The sequence below is a fragment of the Trichogramma pretiosum genome, unplaced genomic scaffold (genome assembly GCF_000599845.2).
Source record: "Trichogramma pretiosum strain Unisexual culture from Peru unplaced genomic scaffold, Tpre_2.0 scaffold10, whole genome shotgun sequence".
Lineage (NCBI taxonomy): Eukaryota > Metazoa > Arthropoda > Insecta > Hymenoptera > Trichogrammatidae > Trichogramma > Trichogramma pretiosum.
The window spans coordinates 352,945-368,281 of NW_019641652.1; the positions used below are offsets into that span (position 1 = coordinate 352,945).

The 15,337-nt window shown below is 39.4% G+C and overlaps 2 protein-coding genes across 5 annotated transcripts; one reads left to right on the top strand and one right to left on the bottom strand.

Annotated features, from left to right (window-relative positions):
* Positions 1 to 7,883: 7,883 nt before the first annotated feature.
* On the bottom strand, positions 7,884 to 8,769 carry LOC106655641 (trafficking protein particle complex subunit 3-like). Its single transcript, XM_014376139.2, has 2 exons — positions 8,551 to 8,769; positions 7,884 to 8,460 (listed from the first exon to the last, which is right to left on the bottom strand). Exons 1-2 carry the CDS (start codon positions 8,587 to 8,589, stop codon positions 7,963 to 7,965), a joined length of 537 nt encoding a protein of 178 aa, XP_014231625.1. The 5' UTR covers positions 8,590 to 8,769; the 3' UTR covers positions 7,884 to 7,962.
* A 1,087-nt stretch (positions 8,770 to 9,856) lies between these two features.
* On the top strand, positions 9,857 to 15,305 carry LOC106655667 (actin-interacting protein 1). Of its 4 annotated transcripts, none has more exons than XR_002763517.1 (9): positions 9,857 to 10,460; positions 12,205 to 12,733; positions 12,816 to 13,113; positions 13,196 to 13,621; positions 13,718 to 13,996; positions 14,117 to 14,119; positions 14,215 to 14,365; positions 14,442 to 14,647; positions 15,214 to 15,305. XR_002763517.1 is itself a non-coding variant. In XM_023459936.1 (8 exons), the coding sequence occupies exons 1-8, from the start codon at positions 10,445 to 10,447 to the stop codon at positions 14,549 to 14,551; spliced, it is 1,812 nt and encodes a 603-aa protein (XP_023315704.1). In that variant the 5' UTR covers positions 9,857 to 10,444; the 3' UTR covers positions 14,552 to 14,872. The 4 variants fall into 4 exon arrangements, 2 of the variants coding, with proteins under 2 accessions (XP_023315704.1, XP_014231667.1); XR_002763518.1 differs by having other exon boundaries at positions 15,183 to 15,239; XM_023459936.1 differs by lacking the exon at positions 15,214 to 15,305 and having other exon boundaries at positions 14,442 to 14,872.
* Positions 15,306 to 15,337: the final 32 nt, after the last annotated feature.

The window sequence follows — 15,337 nt, forward strand, 5'->3', positions numbered from 1 at the left end:
CGATACATTACTTTTCAACAAAGATTTCATTTAAAAGAACCTTAAATAAAATGCAATATCGTTCATTTTAATTTTAATGGCTTATTTTACATCGAGTCTTCGTGACATCTAAGACCTATTCAACGGCGTCCGCGTGTAGAATTAGGCGTGTACACATTTGTCACGCCTCGATATATATCGTCATGCCCTTTGTCAACTGCGTTTCATATGACAATTCGAGTGATCGGTCCCTAGACACCCGCTGCTGCTGTGCTCAAGGCGATCGAGACTCAACAAAAGCTCGACTGCAGCAGCAGCAGCATCCACAGAGACGTATATACACATTATTCGAGCTTACTATTATACGCGCACTAGACGCTTGTATTTATTATTAAATACGTGTGTGTGTATACGTCTGCTGCCGTGTGTACATATTTATAACGCAAGTCAATGGGTCGTTTTTGCCCGATGCGCCGCGCAGACGTTTATGAATAAATGTAGAGGCTCTTCTCTCTCTCTCCGCTCCTACACGCGCGCGCATAAATGTAGGTCCGCCAACGGCATATCTGCAGCGACGGCGACGACGAAGGCGACCACCGCGCCATGCGGGATGCAGCACAGCATTGCACTCGCACAAACACACACACACACACACGTAGACGGCAGGAACTCATAACGACGACGGCTTATAAGCGCCTCTATTTCTCTGAATCATATGTATGCGTGTATACCTTTATTAAAAGCTTCTAGATGTGAAAATGCGAGTACCAGTGGTATTAGCAGTCTGCTCTCTTTCTCGTGTATTTATAAGGCGCATTTAATGCGTCCATAATCCGAGAGACGATGTACGATATCGAGACCCAAAGTATACACATCGTGCAGATCGGGTCTCGCGATCGGATCGCGAGCTTGCAGCAGCAGCGGCAACAAAGCTTCGCGGGATTAATGTAACGGCTGTTACGTATATATCTCGTACAAGCGGGGAAAACTAATTTCAGGCAGCTCGTGTCCTTTGCTCCAAAGTACTACTGCGCACAAACACGCACTCGATCTCGCGAATACACGGATTTTCGTGAAAAAAATCCTACTGCCGTGCTCTCTTGCTCTATTATGGATCGTATGTGCGCGCCGAGTTGGTCACCGCCGCCTTTTTTAAGAGAGGATGCTGTGTAACAAGCCGCCCAGAATACAAGCTCTCGTATAGGTGCTCTTAATTGCTGTTTATCGTATAAATAACGTATAGGTAAGTAATACGGCGACAAGCCGGGGATAACGATCTTTTTACAAAACCACCTCGCGAATACGTATACACGACAACATGACTGTGTACACACACAACCCCATACATAAATGGATTTGACAAAAAGGCACTGCGAGCAATCGATGAAAGATGAATCGCAATGGAATCTCACGTATGTGTAATAATAATAACGCGTCGATCATTCTCGAATTCTTTCATATAACGAGAGGGGCACGTTGTAATCCCGCGCCAACTAGAGGTTCCGAAGAATGTAGGCGGCTGAAACACAGAGGGGGTATTAAGAAATTTCGCGCCAAAGGCTATAATGCAACGAAGACGTGCACTGTACGGAGAGGACAAAGTTTTGCGCGAGTGGCATTAGCAGCGCAGTGGAAGTGAGCGCAATTGCTACACCAGAGAGATAAAGCGAGAGAGAGAGAGATGAAGTTTTTGCACGTTGCTCGCTCGGCCGGGGCACGTGCGCCGCCGCGCACACAGAGCGATGATGAGGGAAAATGCGTCGAGGCTCACAGCTAGCTATATAGCTGGCTGTTAAATTAGGCGTGTTTTAAGCGGCATGAGAAACTTTTATGAGACTTCTACCCGGCGCGCGAGGCGCTCTATACGACGACGATGAAGCTTATTATTAACTCTTTTCTAACCGCGAGGAATGCGCACCCCCGCGAGAGATAGAAAGGAGCCACGATTTTATAATATATTTTAACGCGCGCGTGTGTGTAAGAGCGATACTAAGAAGGCTGCTGGGATATCGACGAAAAATAGATTAATAATATCTCGTTTATGAGACAAAAGTTTGGTTTATATTTTCATTCTTATTCTCTATACATAAAAAAAGCTCGATTGCCTCGAGTTTCCTTTGAGCCCGCGCGTCTAAGCAAAAAAAGGCACACTGCACACACACGTTCTCTCTCTCTCTCTCTCTCTCTCTCTCTCTCTCTCTCTCTCTCACCTTCAATCACTCATCTATATGTATACAACATATTTGTATTCGCCCGTTATATCAAAAATATATACCTATATACATGCACAGGTATAAAAGAGTGAGAAAGATAGACGAACGAGCGGGAGATCCATATAACTCAAGTAACCGGTCGCAATCGTGCGCTCGGCGGCGCCATATCCTGCGGGGCCTTTATATACCTCATTCCTTTCTCTCTCTCTCTTTCTCTCTCTCTCTCTCTCTCTTCCCTTTTGCCCGTAGATTTTCTCGGGCTCTCAGCTCGTGTATGTATATATGTATAAAGGCCTTATCGCTCGGTATGATCGACACCGTTTCACGCGGGCGCGCACTTGACCGCGAACCTTTTATATGCATGCGTGTATACGTGCATTATAATGTATGCGTGTGTGTGTGTGTGAGTTAGTATAGCATAGGGTGTATGTATCTCCACTGTATATACGTGCACTCGCGCAGTTCACTCGCTCCTTCGTCATTGCAATCGCCGCCGCCGCCGTGGGAGGCTAATGTCACTTTTTCGCTCGCGATCGTTTTGCAACTCTCTTCTGTATGCGCGTTATAACAATTGTCCCATTGTTGTTTGCACTCGCGATCGTGTCTTTACAAACTTTATGACTTTTGAACGCGGATTTAAATTATGCTTACAGTACGATTTTGTTAATTAATTAATTAATTAGCGCTCGCTGTTTCACGCGCTCCACCAATATCGTTTTTCAATTTAACGCGCGCGCGAGCCACGAGCGATTTTTATCACGTACAATAAAAAAAAAAGACAAAACATAGTGTGTGCACACTGCACATGCGATAATGAGATGGGTGCCCTTCGTGGCAAAGATCTACTGTTGCTGCTGCAGCTGATAATAAACGGTCGTCGACGACTCGCGAATGCCTGGCGCGCGACAAAGAATAATCTTATACGTTTCTGCTTAAGGTATCGAAGAAGGAGCCGAAAATTCCTCGGAAGGTTCAAAAGCCGAGGTGAGAATTCAAGCGAGAGATCGCTAAGAAAGTTTTCGATTATTCCAGGCACGATAACAACTATTCGCGCATCGCGCAACGTGCGTCGCCCGGCTCGGCTGCTCGCGGAGTAAACCATCGTGCAGGAGCAAACGCGCGGGAGGAACTCTTACATCGCCGTTGCTACAACGCTAAATTAATACGTTTAAATGTACACAAGAACGGAGGGAACGTTTTACAGCGTTAGATTTGAGTTTCTATTTTTATATATGGATGTCATATGAAATATTTAATCATTATTTTATAACAAGCCAACGACTGGCATGTGTCTGAAAAGTTTGAATTGTTTTGAATTGTGCCTTTCTGGAGTTTCTATGATAACATAGTATATGAATCATGATATCTTATGTAAAATTTCCTGAACACTTCATATTCATTGTTGAATAATTCATTTGGTACACGTGCAGTGAAAAACTGAAAAGTCTCAGAGTACATGTACAACTCAGCTGGTTATACATAACACAAAAATAGTATAGGCATTTTAGACGAAAATATATAACCTCAAAATTTAAAAAAATTTTCAAGACGTTCTTTAAAGGCTAATACCACAATTAAGCCAAAATTGAAATATACTTTTTAGAATACCATGGAAAATGCATAATAATAAAAAAAAAAATAAAGAAAAATCCAATGCCAATGGCCTGCAAATTCTTAGTACTCGGTCGATCGAGAGTGTCGATGGGTCTTCGATCACGTGTTCACCACCAACACGACACTGTTACAATACAAGAGCCTCGTGGCACGTTGGCCAACGTGCTGACTCCGTATAAGCAAATATATTTAAATTATTCAACTCACCTTGATTAATTTTTTTACATTTATTTAGTATATTATATAAAAGACGAAAAGAATGTAAAGGAGAAAATAATCAAAACGGAAATGATTCATTTTATTCTTTTTTTGTTGATCATCAATAGCAATATTTTACATTGAATGATTCGCATATCTTATGTTTTTGAATAATTTTTTACAAAAAATAATTCAACATTTTTGTATATTTGTTGAATAAATTACAAATATTTACAATTCTGTTCACTACTTTGCAATTATTTTTTCACGTACAGGTAACGTTTTTTAAGGTTATTTTTTTCCAATCTTTTAATAAACCTTTTCTGATGATACCAAGTACCGAAAATACCAAACCGAATTGCTTCTTTTTTTTTTTAAATTAAAGCTCTCAACAAATAATTAACAATTACATATGTTTAAAACCATTTGACTAAGTCGAAATCCATCTAAATTAATGTTTTATTTTAAGATGGTATATTCTCGTCGGTTTTGGGCGATATAATAATTTAATTAATTGTTATTTTTACTGTGTATGATTTTTATTGACAACTGTTTATTATAAACAAATTAATTGCATTTAACCTTTTTCATTAACGGTTATGTGCAAGTTGTAACGTTTGTTTTTTTTCGAAATAAACTTAATCGAGAAAATTTTTATTAATAATTTATTATGAACAATTTCGAATCAGTTTTATTCATATAATATTCGGCCTCGCTCTGGGTTATGCTACCCCAAAAAACGTTTAGTTCCGTCGCATCGGGGTTGAATAGTCGTTCGTTTTTCCTAGGAGAATAAATCTCTTCTTCGTTGATTTTTATTACTGAAGGAATAACTGTTGATATGTTAATATTTTTATTATGGTTCGAAACTGATAAATTATATGATAATGTCGATTCGAAATTGTTCATATTAAATAATTAATAAGAATTTTCTCGATTAAGTTTATTTCGAAAAAAAACAAACGTTACAACTTGCACATAACCATTAATGAAAAAGGTTAAATGCAATTAATTTGTTTATAATAAACAGTTGTCAATAAAAATCATACACAGTAAAAATAACAATTAATCAAATTATTATATCGCCCAAAACCGACGAGAATATACCATCTTAAAATAAAACATTAATTTAGATGGATTTCGACTTGGTCAAATGGTTTTAAACATATGTAATTGTTAATTATTTGTTGAGAGCTTTAATTTAAAAAAAAAAAGAAGCAATTCGGTTCAATAGAAGCCGAGATAACGTTATTTTTTCCAGTGCGCTTCATTTTGAAAAGTCAATTTCAAGTTTTTCGAGCGGCCGGAACAGCTCGCCTCGGCCTTCCCCCACTCCGCTACCCATGCGAGTGTATGACAGAGTCAGAATGTTTTGTTAGTTAATAATATTATCGTTGCAAAAATAACGGTGATTGATAGTTGCATTCGTTTACATATAAAAGTTCAACATTTCGTTCGAATGTATACCAAATTTCAGCTTTTAATGTTTATAAACAAAGGCGTGGTGATTTTTTAAAAAAAAAAGCCTAACTTCGTTTCCAATATAGTTAAAGAGGTCAATTTTTTTTTAAAATTTGCGTAAAAATGCAAGGAACAAGATGCCGAAATTCGATTTGACTTACGACTTCTGGTTCGGCAGATAAGTCAATTTGTTTATAAGAATTTTCGTACACATTTATATCTGGTGTTTATTTTTCATGTCTTTATGAAAAAATTATTGTTTTTATTGTTGCAAATTGACTGGGAGGTCTCTACCTTTAATTTGCGCTGTGTCTGGTCTTCGTACGTTGAGCCAACTCAAAGTTATTTAACAATCACTAGGGGAGTGTTTTTTAATAAACAAATGCAATATCTCGATAAATAATGCACTTAGCGAGATTTTGAAAAATGCATTGGATTCTGCGTAACGAGGGCTACATTTTCTCAAGATTTCATTGCCGTAGCACGTTTTAATAAATAATTATAAACAATTGTAAAAACGGCCACTTTTAGAGGTTTTTTCGACCTAGAGAATAAACAAATGGACGAAAAAATATGAAAAAAATACCAGAATAAAGGTCTTGAAAATGCCTACAACTTTTGTTTGAAACATTTTATCGTAAAACTTATACTTTACGAGTTAAAAAATATAATATGCTTTTTTGCATTTTTAAAGGCTTATAAACAAAAACGCAGGAACAAAAAACAGTGGCATTTTATGAAAATTAGTTGTTTAGGGTACCCAAAATAAGAATCCGTCGTAAAATTCTGGTTGCGAATTTTTTTTTTTCAAAACCTTTATTGATTGGACTAGTGTCTATCTTCTTTGCTTGAAGTATTGAACAGGTATCGCATTTGCTCAAACCCCAAAGAATAGTACATGAGGGTCGTAAAGATTACGCTTGCGACGTTCGTGCAAAAAAATGTGTTTATTCAAGCAGTTCAAGCAGACACAAAAAAACCATCTACAAAAGTCGCAAGTACAACAAATGGTAGAAGAAATATGAAAAAAATCAAATTTACTTTTGCACGTAAGAACAGTCTACGAAGGTCGCAGAGATTATGCATGCCTCAATTGCGAAAGAAAACTTGGTCTAAAATCAGATTTTTTAAAACACCGAAGAACAGTCCATGAAAATCGGAATTATTTTGCATGTGACGAGTTCCAGAAGAAATTTGGGGATCGAAGCAATTTTATAAAACATAAAAAAATTTATAAAAAATAGTCCACGAATGTTTAAAAGGTCACGAATGTGGTAACCATGTTCCTACTGAAAAAACCAAAGTGGAAACAATTTGATAATTTAATTAACTTCAAAAAATTTTGCCAATAATTCTGTAAAACTATTGAAATTGTTTTTTTTTGTAGTGCCTTTATAAATTCACAATTTCATTTGAATATTTTTGTTTTTCCAAAAATGACAAAATAAAATTTGCGAGGAAGTGGCACTGTTTCTTATTTACCACTGAGAACGTAGCGCACTTGCAAAAACGAAATTTTTGGCAATTTTTATAAATAAAATTCATTGACCATCAGTGAAATTTTTAGTGTATAGTCGTTCATTTTCAGTAATATTTTATAATTTTACATTGGCAATACTAATGTATTTCATACATAATAAATTATGATAATTTGTCAGCTAAATTTGGTTTCATCAACTGAACAATAAATTACCTTATTTGTAGAAAAAAAATTGGAGATCGCGATAGATCGTCCTCAACATCGTAGTATTTTTTTGAATTTTGCTTAGATGATCTGAGGCATATTACAAAACATGCCACTCTCTCGTTTTTTTTTAATATCAAATTCAAGATCTTTTTACTATCATTATTATCTATTTACTATCATTAATAATTAAAATTTACTATAATTATTTTTAAAATGATTAATTTATTAATTGCAATTGAAAAATTACAGATTTAAGAAATCTTAAAACTGACAGAAAACGCAGGTTTTACTATAGATGAATGTAAAGATATGACTGAATTTTTACAATCTGAATTTGTTGACGGTTGTAGACTTTTTTATCCTGATAAAACTGATGCCACGACATTCTGGGCTTATTTTAATAATTCTAGAGGAAAAAATATTGGATACTTGACCACTTTCTTTATTTTATTTTATAAATAACTCATAACAATTCATACTGTTAATATTATTTGCTTTCACGAGACCTGATTACTTCTTGTCTTCAGAAAGAAAGAAAAATAAAATATGTGATATATTCAATAGAGACAAAGTTTATGGTAGTGACCTTTGTCCTGTTATTTTTTATGGTAAATTGCAATAAAGGAATTAAACAAATTAAATAAATTAAATAAATTAAATAAATTAGATAAATTAAATGAAATTTTTCTTTTTTAAAAATGTAAAATTCAATAGAAAATTACACTCTTTATTGTAGTTCATCTGACACCATATTTATGACTTAACATCTAACTAATTTACAGTTGATAAAAATAATTATGAAAATCAGTTCTAATCTTCACCAGCTGGTATAGCATCTTCTAATCGTTTGATAAATTTAACTCTTAGTTCAGTGACACTATCATTTTTTAATTGATCTTGCACAAACCAAGCAGCAATCTCCATTTGTACCATTTCGCAAGCACCCCTCAATACTCCTGGTAGAAGGTTACAATATTTCAAGTTCAAGCAATGGTCTGGTAATTCCACAAATTCAGACATAGGATTCGTTTCAAAACATAGACTGAACTCATCACCAGCCACATTCCAATTAGTTATGCTTGGAGTGATTCCTAAAAATATTTTGAATCCACTTTGGATTTTTTCTGCAGTGTCCTTAAAGTCATAACACCTTCCAGATCCTGTACGTGCCAAAAAATCTTCTATTAACCGAATACCCATGTTGTATCCCATTCTTTCCAATTGCTTATTAACATCATCTACATTTTCATAATCTTTTAATAACTGAGATACAAGAGCTCCATACGTTAATGTAAAAAGTTCAGAGTTCTGAAACATAAAATTAGAATACATTTGAATTATAAAATGCTGTAAAAAATATTAATATATTTAAATGACACAATGAATAAGAAAACTTACAACTTTTTTTGCATCTAACTTTATAACATTTCTAGACATGATGTTAACTATTGGTATTGGGAAGATTTAATAACAAATAGCCTTATACTGTGTAATTGTATAGCTATTTATGGTTGCAAATGGAACAAAAAAGTCTATTTTTTTAAAATCGTAACCCCAAAACAATAACAATCGACCACTGTCAGACTGATATAAACATCCACTGATGTACGAATTGGTTCTTCATCTGTCAACTCATTGTATGCAAGTGGATTATGCTAGAGTCGGACGGAATATGTACGATTCACGCCACCGCCCACCGCAGTCACCATCGGGCCGGGCGGCTGTCCATTGCGCATGGAGCATTACGCACGACAACGCACGAAAATTGAAAAATTCAAAATTGTATTATCATTTCAAATTTTACTCACTGAAGTTTTCATGAAATACATTTTCTTTTTAATTATTTGTTGCGCTTTAAAAGAAATTTTGAAACGGACGCGCTTTACCTTAGTAAACGTAAATGAAACGTCATCGTGAATCGATAAATCAAAGCACAACAAATAAAAAGAAAATGTATTTCATGAAAACGTAGATAAATTTGCATTACGTGAGAGATCAGCAAGTAAGTTGAAATTTTTCGTCAAAAGTATCAGCGCGTGGCTCGACCGTGCGATTACAAAAAAAAAACAAAAGACGAGATTCATCTGCCGAGAAAATCAAAACCAAAGCAAATATCGAGGCCACTTTTAATGAAAGTTCCTACTAGAGGCGTAGGTGCAAACGAAAGTTGCGCGCATCAACCGAAACGAGGCTGCTGCACGAAGTCGAAAGCTCGCGAAGCAATATAATTATACTTATGCGGAATTTAGCATAAGTATACGTGCACCTGTCGAAGACATGGAATCTTTTTTATCCGGGCCCGATGAATCGTCTGGGAATTGTCTTATCGTCGAGCGAATTACAATCAGTTGTTAATATAAAATTATTACGAGTTCATGATAAACTAATTCGTAAATTTCAACGTGGCAACGGGGACGACAACGTATCAGGCAGCATCGAACGCAGCATATCGAGAAAAACTTGACAGATGTATATTCAAAATAACGTTTATTATAAACTCGAATGTATTCGAGGGCTCCGAAAAAAGACGAAGAGAGTCTCTCGTTGCTTCAGCGCGACGGCGGCGGTTCGCCGCTCTCTCTCTCTCTCTCTCTCTCTCTCTCACTTTTATAATCTCGCCGCAGTTACTGGTGTATACGGAGATAGCTCTCGCTGCTCCCATATAGTTCGCGCAGCAGTCACGACGACGGCAGCAGATCGTACACACACACATATACGTATTTAAGCACCTCACTCCGCTCGGCGACTCCGTATATACATACTGTATATATTCTGCGTGTGCAGAGAGCAACGAAATTTCGCGTGTCTATATGGACGTGCTGTTCATGTGTGCGTGTGCGTGAGCGTAAACTCATAATAGCGTGGCGCAGAGCGTCATTAAAGCGCCGAGAAAGAGAGTGCGAGTGAGCGAGGTACATATAAGATACACACGAGTCAGTCTTGGCGAAAACCTCGCAGCCGCCGCAATCTGCTTTTCTGCTGCTGCTGCTGCCGCTATCTCGTATATATAGCTCTGACACAGTGATTCGAGTGAGGCTCGAGGAGCAGCTCGCGAAGTATATCGAAAAAAACGACGCACACGCTATTTTGGCGGCGGCTGCTACTGCTGCTGCTGCAGTGACTCCCTGAATTTTCGTCGTTTCCAACGAAACAGTTTTGACTCCGATACGTAGTACTGTCGAAAAAGAAAAGGGACTTCTCTCTCCTACGTTAATAAAACATATACAACGGTACATATACATATACGTGTATCAGTGTGAGACCGAAACAACACACGGCCAGCAGAGCAACAATGTCCTACGAAACGAGTGAGTACTACATTTACGAAACTGCACTCGGTTCACGAGCGTAATAAAAATAATTGCGAACCCCCTTTTTTTTTCGTCCGTACCGTTAAAATTACATATTATACCTGCGGCACTCGACTGTTTATACGCACGCATTGTATGCCGCTGTGTACGCGATATTTATACGCGGCGTTTGGAGTAAAGTTATATTAGCGTCGATGTCTGCTAGATATATATAACATGACTCACGCCGACGACGACGACGATACGAGGCCTCGTTTCCGAGGTTTTCGTGCCTCGTTTCATATTATGTACACAGCCGTCGAAAAATAATACACTGCTCCGATCGGCGTGTCTTCGTTCGTTAAATTTTAAATCATTGCTTGTACGGGAGCCGCGATTGACGCATATAACGTGCGATGCGCGAGATTAAGTGCACACACGAGTTTTGAACGTCTAGCCGGCTGCAGCCGTGTGTGCGTATGGGTGTCCACAAGCGTGCACTTCCTCCAATGCGTATATACGCTTACATTGCTCATATAGGTATGTGTATCGTTAGTACGTGCAAATGTGTCGCGAACACGTCACGCCGACGCGCGAGAATGAATTCGCGTTGTTCGTGTGCAGCAGTCGATTCGGGCTTACTCTCTATATAATATACGCACGAGTTTCGATTTGTTTGCGGTTTTTTATGCCGTATCCTTTTGTGTGCGCGCGGCGATGAAATTACCTGCCTCGCAGCTCGGCAATGATAATGATTCGATGACATTTGGAACACGCAACGCTTTCTGGAGAAAAATCGAGCCAACGTTAGGCCGCGGGGGAATCGATCGATCGTCGTCGTCGCCGTCGTCTAAAAACGAACGACTGCCCGTAATAAATATAGATCACGCCGCGACGAGTGAAAAAGAAACAAGAACGAGCAGCTCGCGATTTTTCGATGCGCGACGCAACGTTATCCGCGCGACGATCGTGTGTCAATTATAAAAAAAAAGAGCAGCCGAGTCCGCGCACACGCCTATACTTATTATATATCGTTTATAACGAGTGCGTCCACTTCGATAAGACGCGCCTATAACGATCTCTCGTTTATATCATAATAATGTACGATGATCGTTGCGTTTTATCTACAAACCGAAAAATCAGCAGCAGCAACAACAACCAACGACAAAAAAAAACCCAATCGATTTGGTGATTCGTTTTTTTTTTTTTTATACACAACAAAAGTCGCGAGTTTAACAACGAACATAATTCCTTTCTCTCTCTCTCTCTTCAACCGTCCATAAAATTCGTCGGTCTCGAGAGTCTTGAAAATGTATTTCGAGAGATAGGACGTATGCACGCAGAGTTGACAAAGTCCTAATCATAGCATAATGTTGCATTTACGAAAATAGTGCTCGGGTGCACACGCTCCGTGCGATGTGGATGCACTCCTAACTCTCTCTCTCTCTCTCTCTCTCGTTCTCTCGCGAATGTCGCACCGGATATTTCGATCTGGTTGCCTGCCAAGAATCGAGGTGTTACACGACGTCAGCTAGATAGAGAGAGAAATTTTCGTTTCGTTTTCTTCGTCGATGTTGTTGTTGTTGTTGCTGTTTTGCATTTTTGATATTTTTGCCTCTCTTCGTTCATCGTATTATTATTATTATATATACGATCAAAGCTCGGCGTGGAGCTTTACGAGCGCGTTACGCGCTCACTTTTCATTCCGAATTCCTCGATTCGAACGCTGTAATACATATATATGCGTCTATCTTCCGCGCAGAGTACATCTTCGCGACGCTGCCGCGCACGGCCAGGGGCCAGCCCCTGGTGCTCGGCGGCGATCCCAAGGGCAAGAACTTCCTCTACACGAACGGCAACAGCGTGATCATACGCAACATCGATAATCCGGCGATCGCCGACATCTACACGGAGCACTCGTGCCCGGTGAACGTGGCCAAGTACTCGCCCAGCGGCTTCTACATCGCCTCGGGAGATCAGTCGGGCAAGGTGCGCATCTGGGACACGGTCAACAAGGAGCACATACTGAAGAACGAGTTCCATCCGATCGGGGGGCCGATCAAGGACATCGCCTGGTCGCCCGACAGCCAGCGCATGGTCGTGGTGGGCGAGGGACGCGAGCGCTTCGGCCACGTGTTCATGGCCGAGACCGGCACCTCCGTCGGCGAGATATCCGGCCAGAGCAAGCCCATCAACTCGTGCGACTTCAGGCCCGCGAGGCCCTTCAGGCTCGTCACCGGCAGCGAGGACAACACCATCGCCGTCTTCGAGGGTCCCCCCTTCAAGTTCAAGTAAGGCTAGACATTATCATCCGCGTCGTGTATCTGCTGTTTGTTTTTCGATGTTGCATTTTTTGTTCTATCCGATCGACAGGATGACCAAGCAGGAGCACTCGCGCTTCGTGCAGGCGGTCAGATACTCGCCGTCCGGGCATCTCTTCGCCTCGGCCGGATTCGACGGCAAGGTCTATCTGTACGACGGAACGAGCAGCGAACTGGTCGGCGAGGTGGGCTCGCCCGCTCACCAGGGCGGCGTCTACGGGCTCGCCTGGAAGCCCGACGGCACTCAGCTACTCACCTGCTCCGGGGACAAGACCTGCAAGCTCTGGGACGTCGAGACGAGGACCCTCGTCGACGAGTTCGTCATGGGCAATACGGTGGACGATCAGCAGGTATAACGATTCGATTATTGATATAATATACAGTGCAGTCGTTCGCTCCGAAGAGAGACTGATTAATTTTTTGTTTACACAGGTGAGCTGTCTGTGGCAAGGCAATCACGTGCTGTCCGTGTCGCTCAGCGGATTCATCAACTATCTCGACCTGAACAATCCGCTGAAGCCGCTGCGCATAATCAAGGGCCACAACAAGCCCATCACAGTATTAACCACGAGCCTGGACAAGAGCACGATCTACACGGGCTCGCACGACGGCTACGTGACCAGCTGGAAGTCGGCTACGGGCGAGAACGATCGCGTCCAAGGCCAGGGCCACGGCAATCAGATCAACGGCATGAAAGCCGGCGCCGATCTCGTCTACACGGCCGGCATCGATGACACACTTCGCACTTTCGACATAGCCACCAATTCGTACGAGAACACGCAGGTGCTGAGGCTTGGATCGCAGCCCAGAGGTTTGGATATTTATAACGGTATGGTGATCGTCTCCGCTGTAAAACAGGTATATACGTGTATACTATATACGCCAACTTTGAGAATTACCGATAATTCTGGCTTTTCGTTCGAGTAACGTTGAATGTGTTGTCGTTTTCGTTAGCTCGTGGTCACGAAGGAGGGTAGAAAATTGTCCGGCTTACCGATCAATTACGATCCGTCTAGCGTCAGTGTCAATCAAGAGACCGGCGACGTCGCCGTTGGCTCGAATTCCGATAACAAGGTGTACGTTTACACTTTGGACGGTAGCAATTTGACGCCGAAGGTGGAGCTGCAGCATCAAGGCCCAGTCACCGACGTATCCTTCAGTCCCGATAACAAGTATTTGGTGGCCTGCGACGGCAATCGCAAAGTTATTCTGTACGTCGCGCCGGAATATAAGGTAAACTCGATTCACTCCGAATATATTTTTTTGCGTCGCTCATTGACACAACTAACTGCTTTGTATGATAGAAATGAACTAACCCGCTTGATTTTTTTTTAACGCTTTGCCTAATGATAGACGGTGAGTAAAATTCCAAGATAATTCAATTTTAATTAAAATATGAATTATTCAATAAGTGCCTTTGTTGATTCTAATTCAATCTATTTTAATTAAAGCTGGCCCACAACAAAGAATGGGGCTTCCACAGTGCCAGAGTCAACTCTGTAGCTTGGAGTCCAGAGTCGAATATGGTTGCCAGTGGAAGTCTGGATACAACCATTATCATTTGGAGTGTTACTAATCCCGCGAAACACACAATCATCAAAAGTGAGTAAAGCCATTAATTTTAATTCAACTTGAATAATTTCAATTCAACATCGTGATCGTTTTTTTATCCGTCTAGATGCTCACTCGCAAAGTCAAATTACTCAACTTAGATGGTTGGACGAGGAGACGGTGATTTCCGTTGGACAAGACTGCAACACGAAAATATGGCGCGTAGAAAAAATCTGATTGAACTGAGGGGGAGAAAATCTGTTTTTTGTTCAATATTTTTCAATGAAGAACAGCTCATCATTAATAATGGATGCATTTTATTTTACTTCATAGGTATTTTTGAATTTAATCGAGTACTTTAAATCGAAATAATGGCACTGCATTATTAATTTTTAATGTGACAATTTATACATTAGTCAAAATTACTATTGTTTCGATTCCGTATTATTTTCAATACGTTACGGATCAAATATTTGTTGATTTTATTCTACCATCATTATTGTAAATTAGAAATGATTTTTTTTTTCTAAAACGTATTCAAAAATAATTTGGATTATAAATTTGTTTTCTTTTCTCAATAATAACAATTATTGATTTCGATAAAATTAATAATAATTATAATAATAATTGTTATTAAGTATAATTTTATATCATCATAAATTTTATAAACTATATACAAATAGTATATATATTATTTATCTATAAACAGATAATTCGAAGCTTTGGAATTGTTTTTCTTTTTTCGTCTCCTCCTAAAAACTAAACGTTCGCGACTAAAAATTTACATACAATATAATATTCAATATCTTCACGAGATCCAACAAATATTAAAACGAATTAACAATTATATATATATATGTCGTTTAAGCAAACAAAGTAACAATTAATGAACACTAAAGGGGGATACCGTAAGAAGGAACTTGCCTCTCGTCTCAATCGATTACGTCACAAATTATAATAAACTACACATCACATTATACGGCTCTCGAATCGATAGTGGGAGAACGCATCGAGAAATGAAGT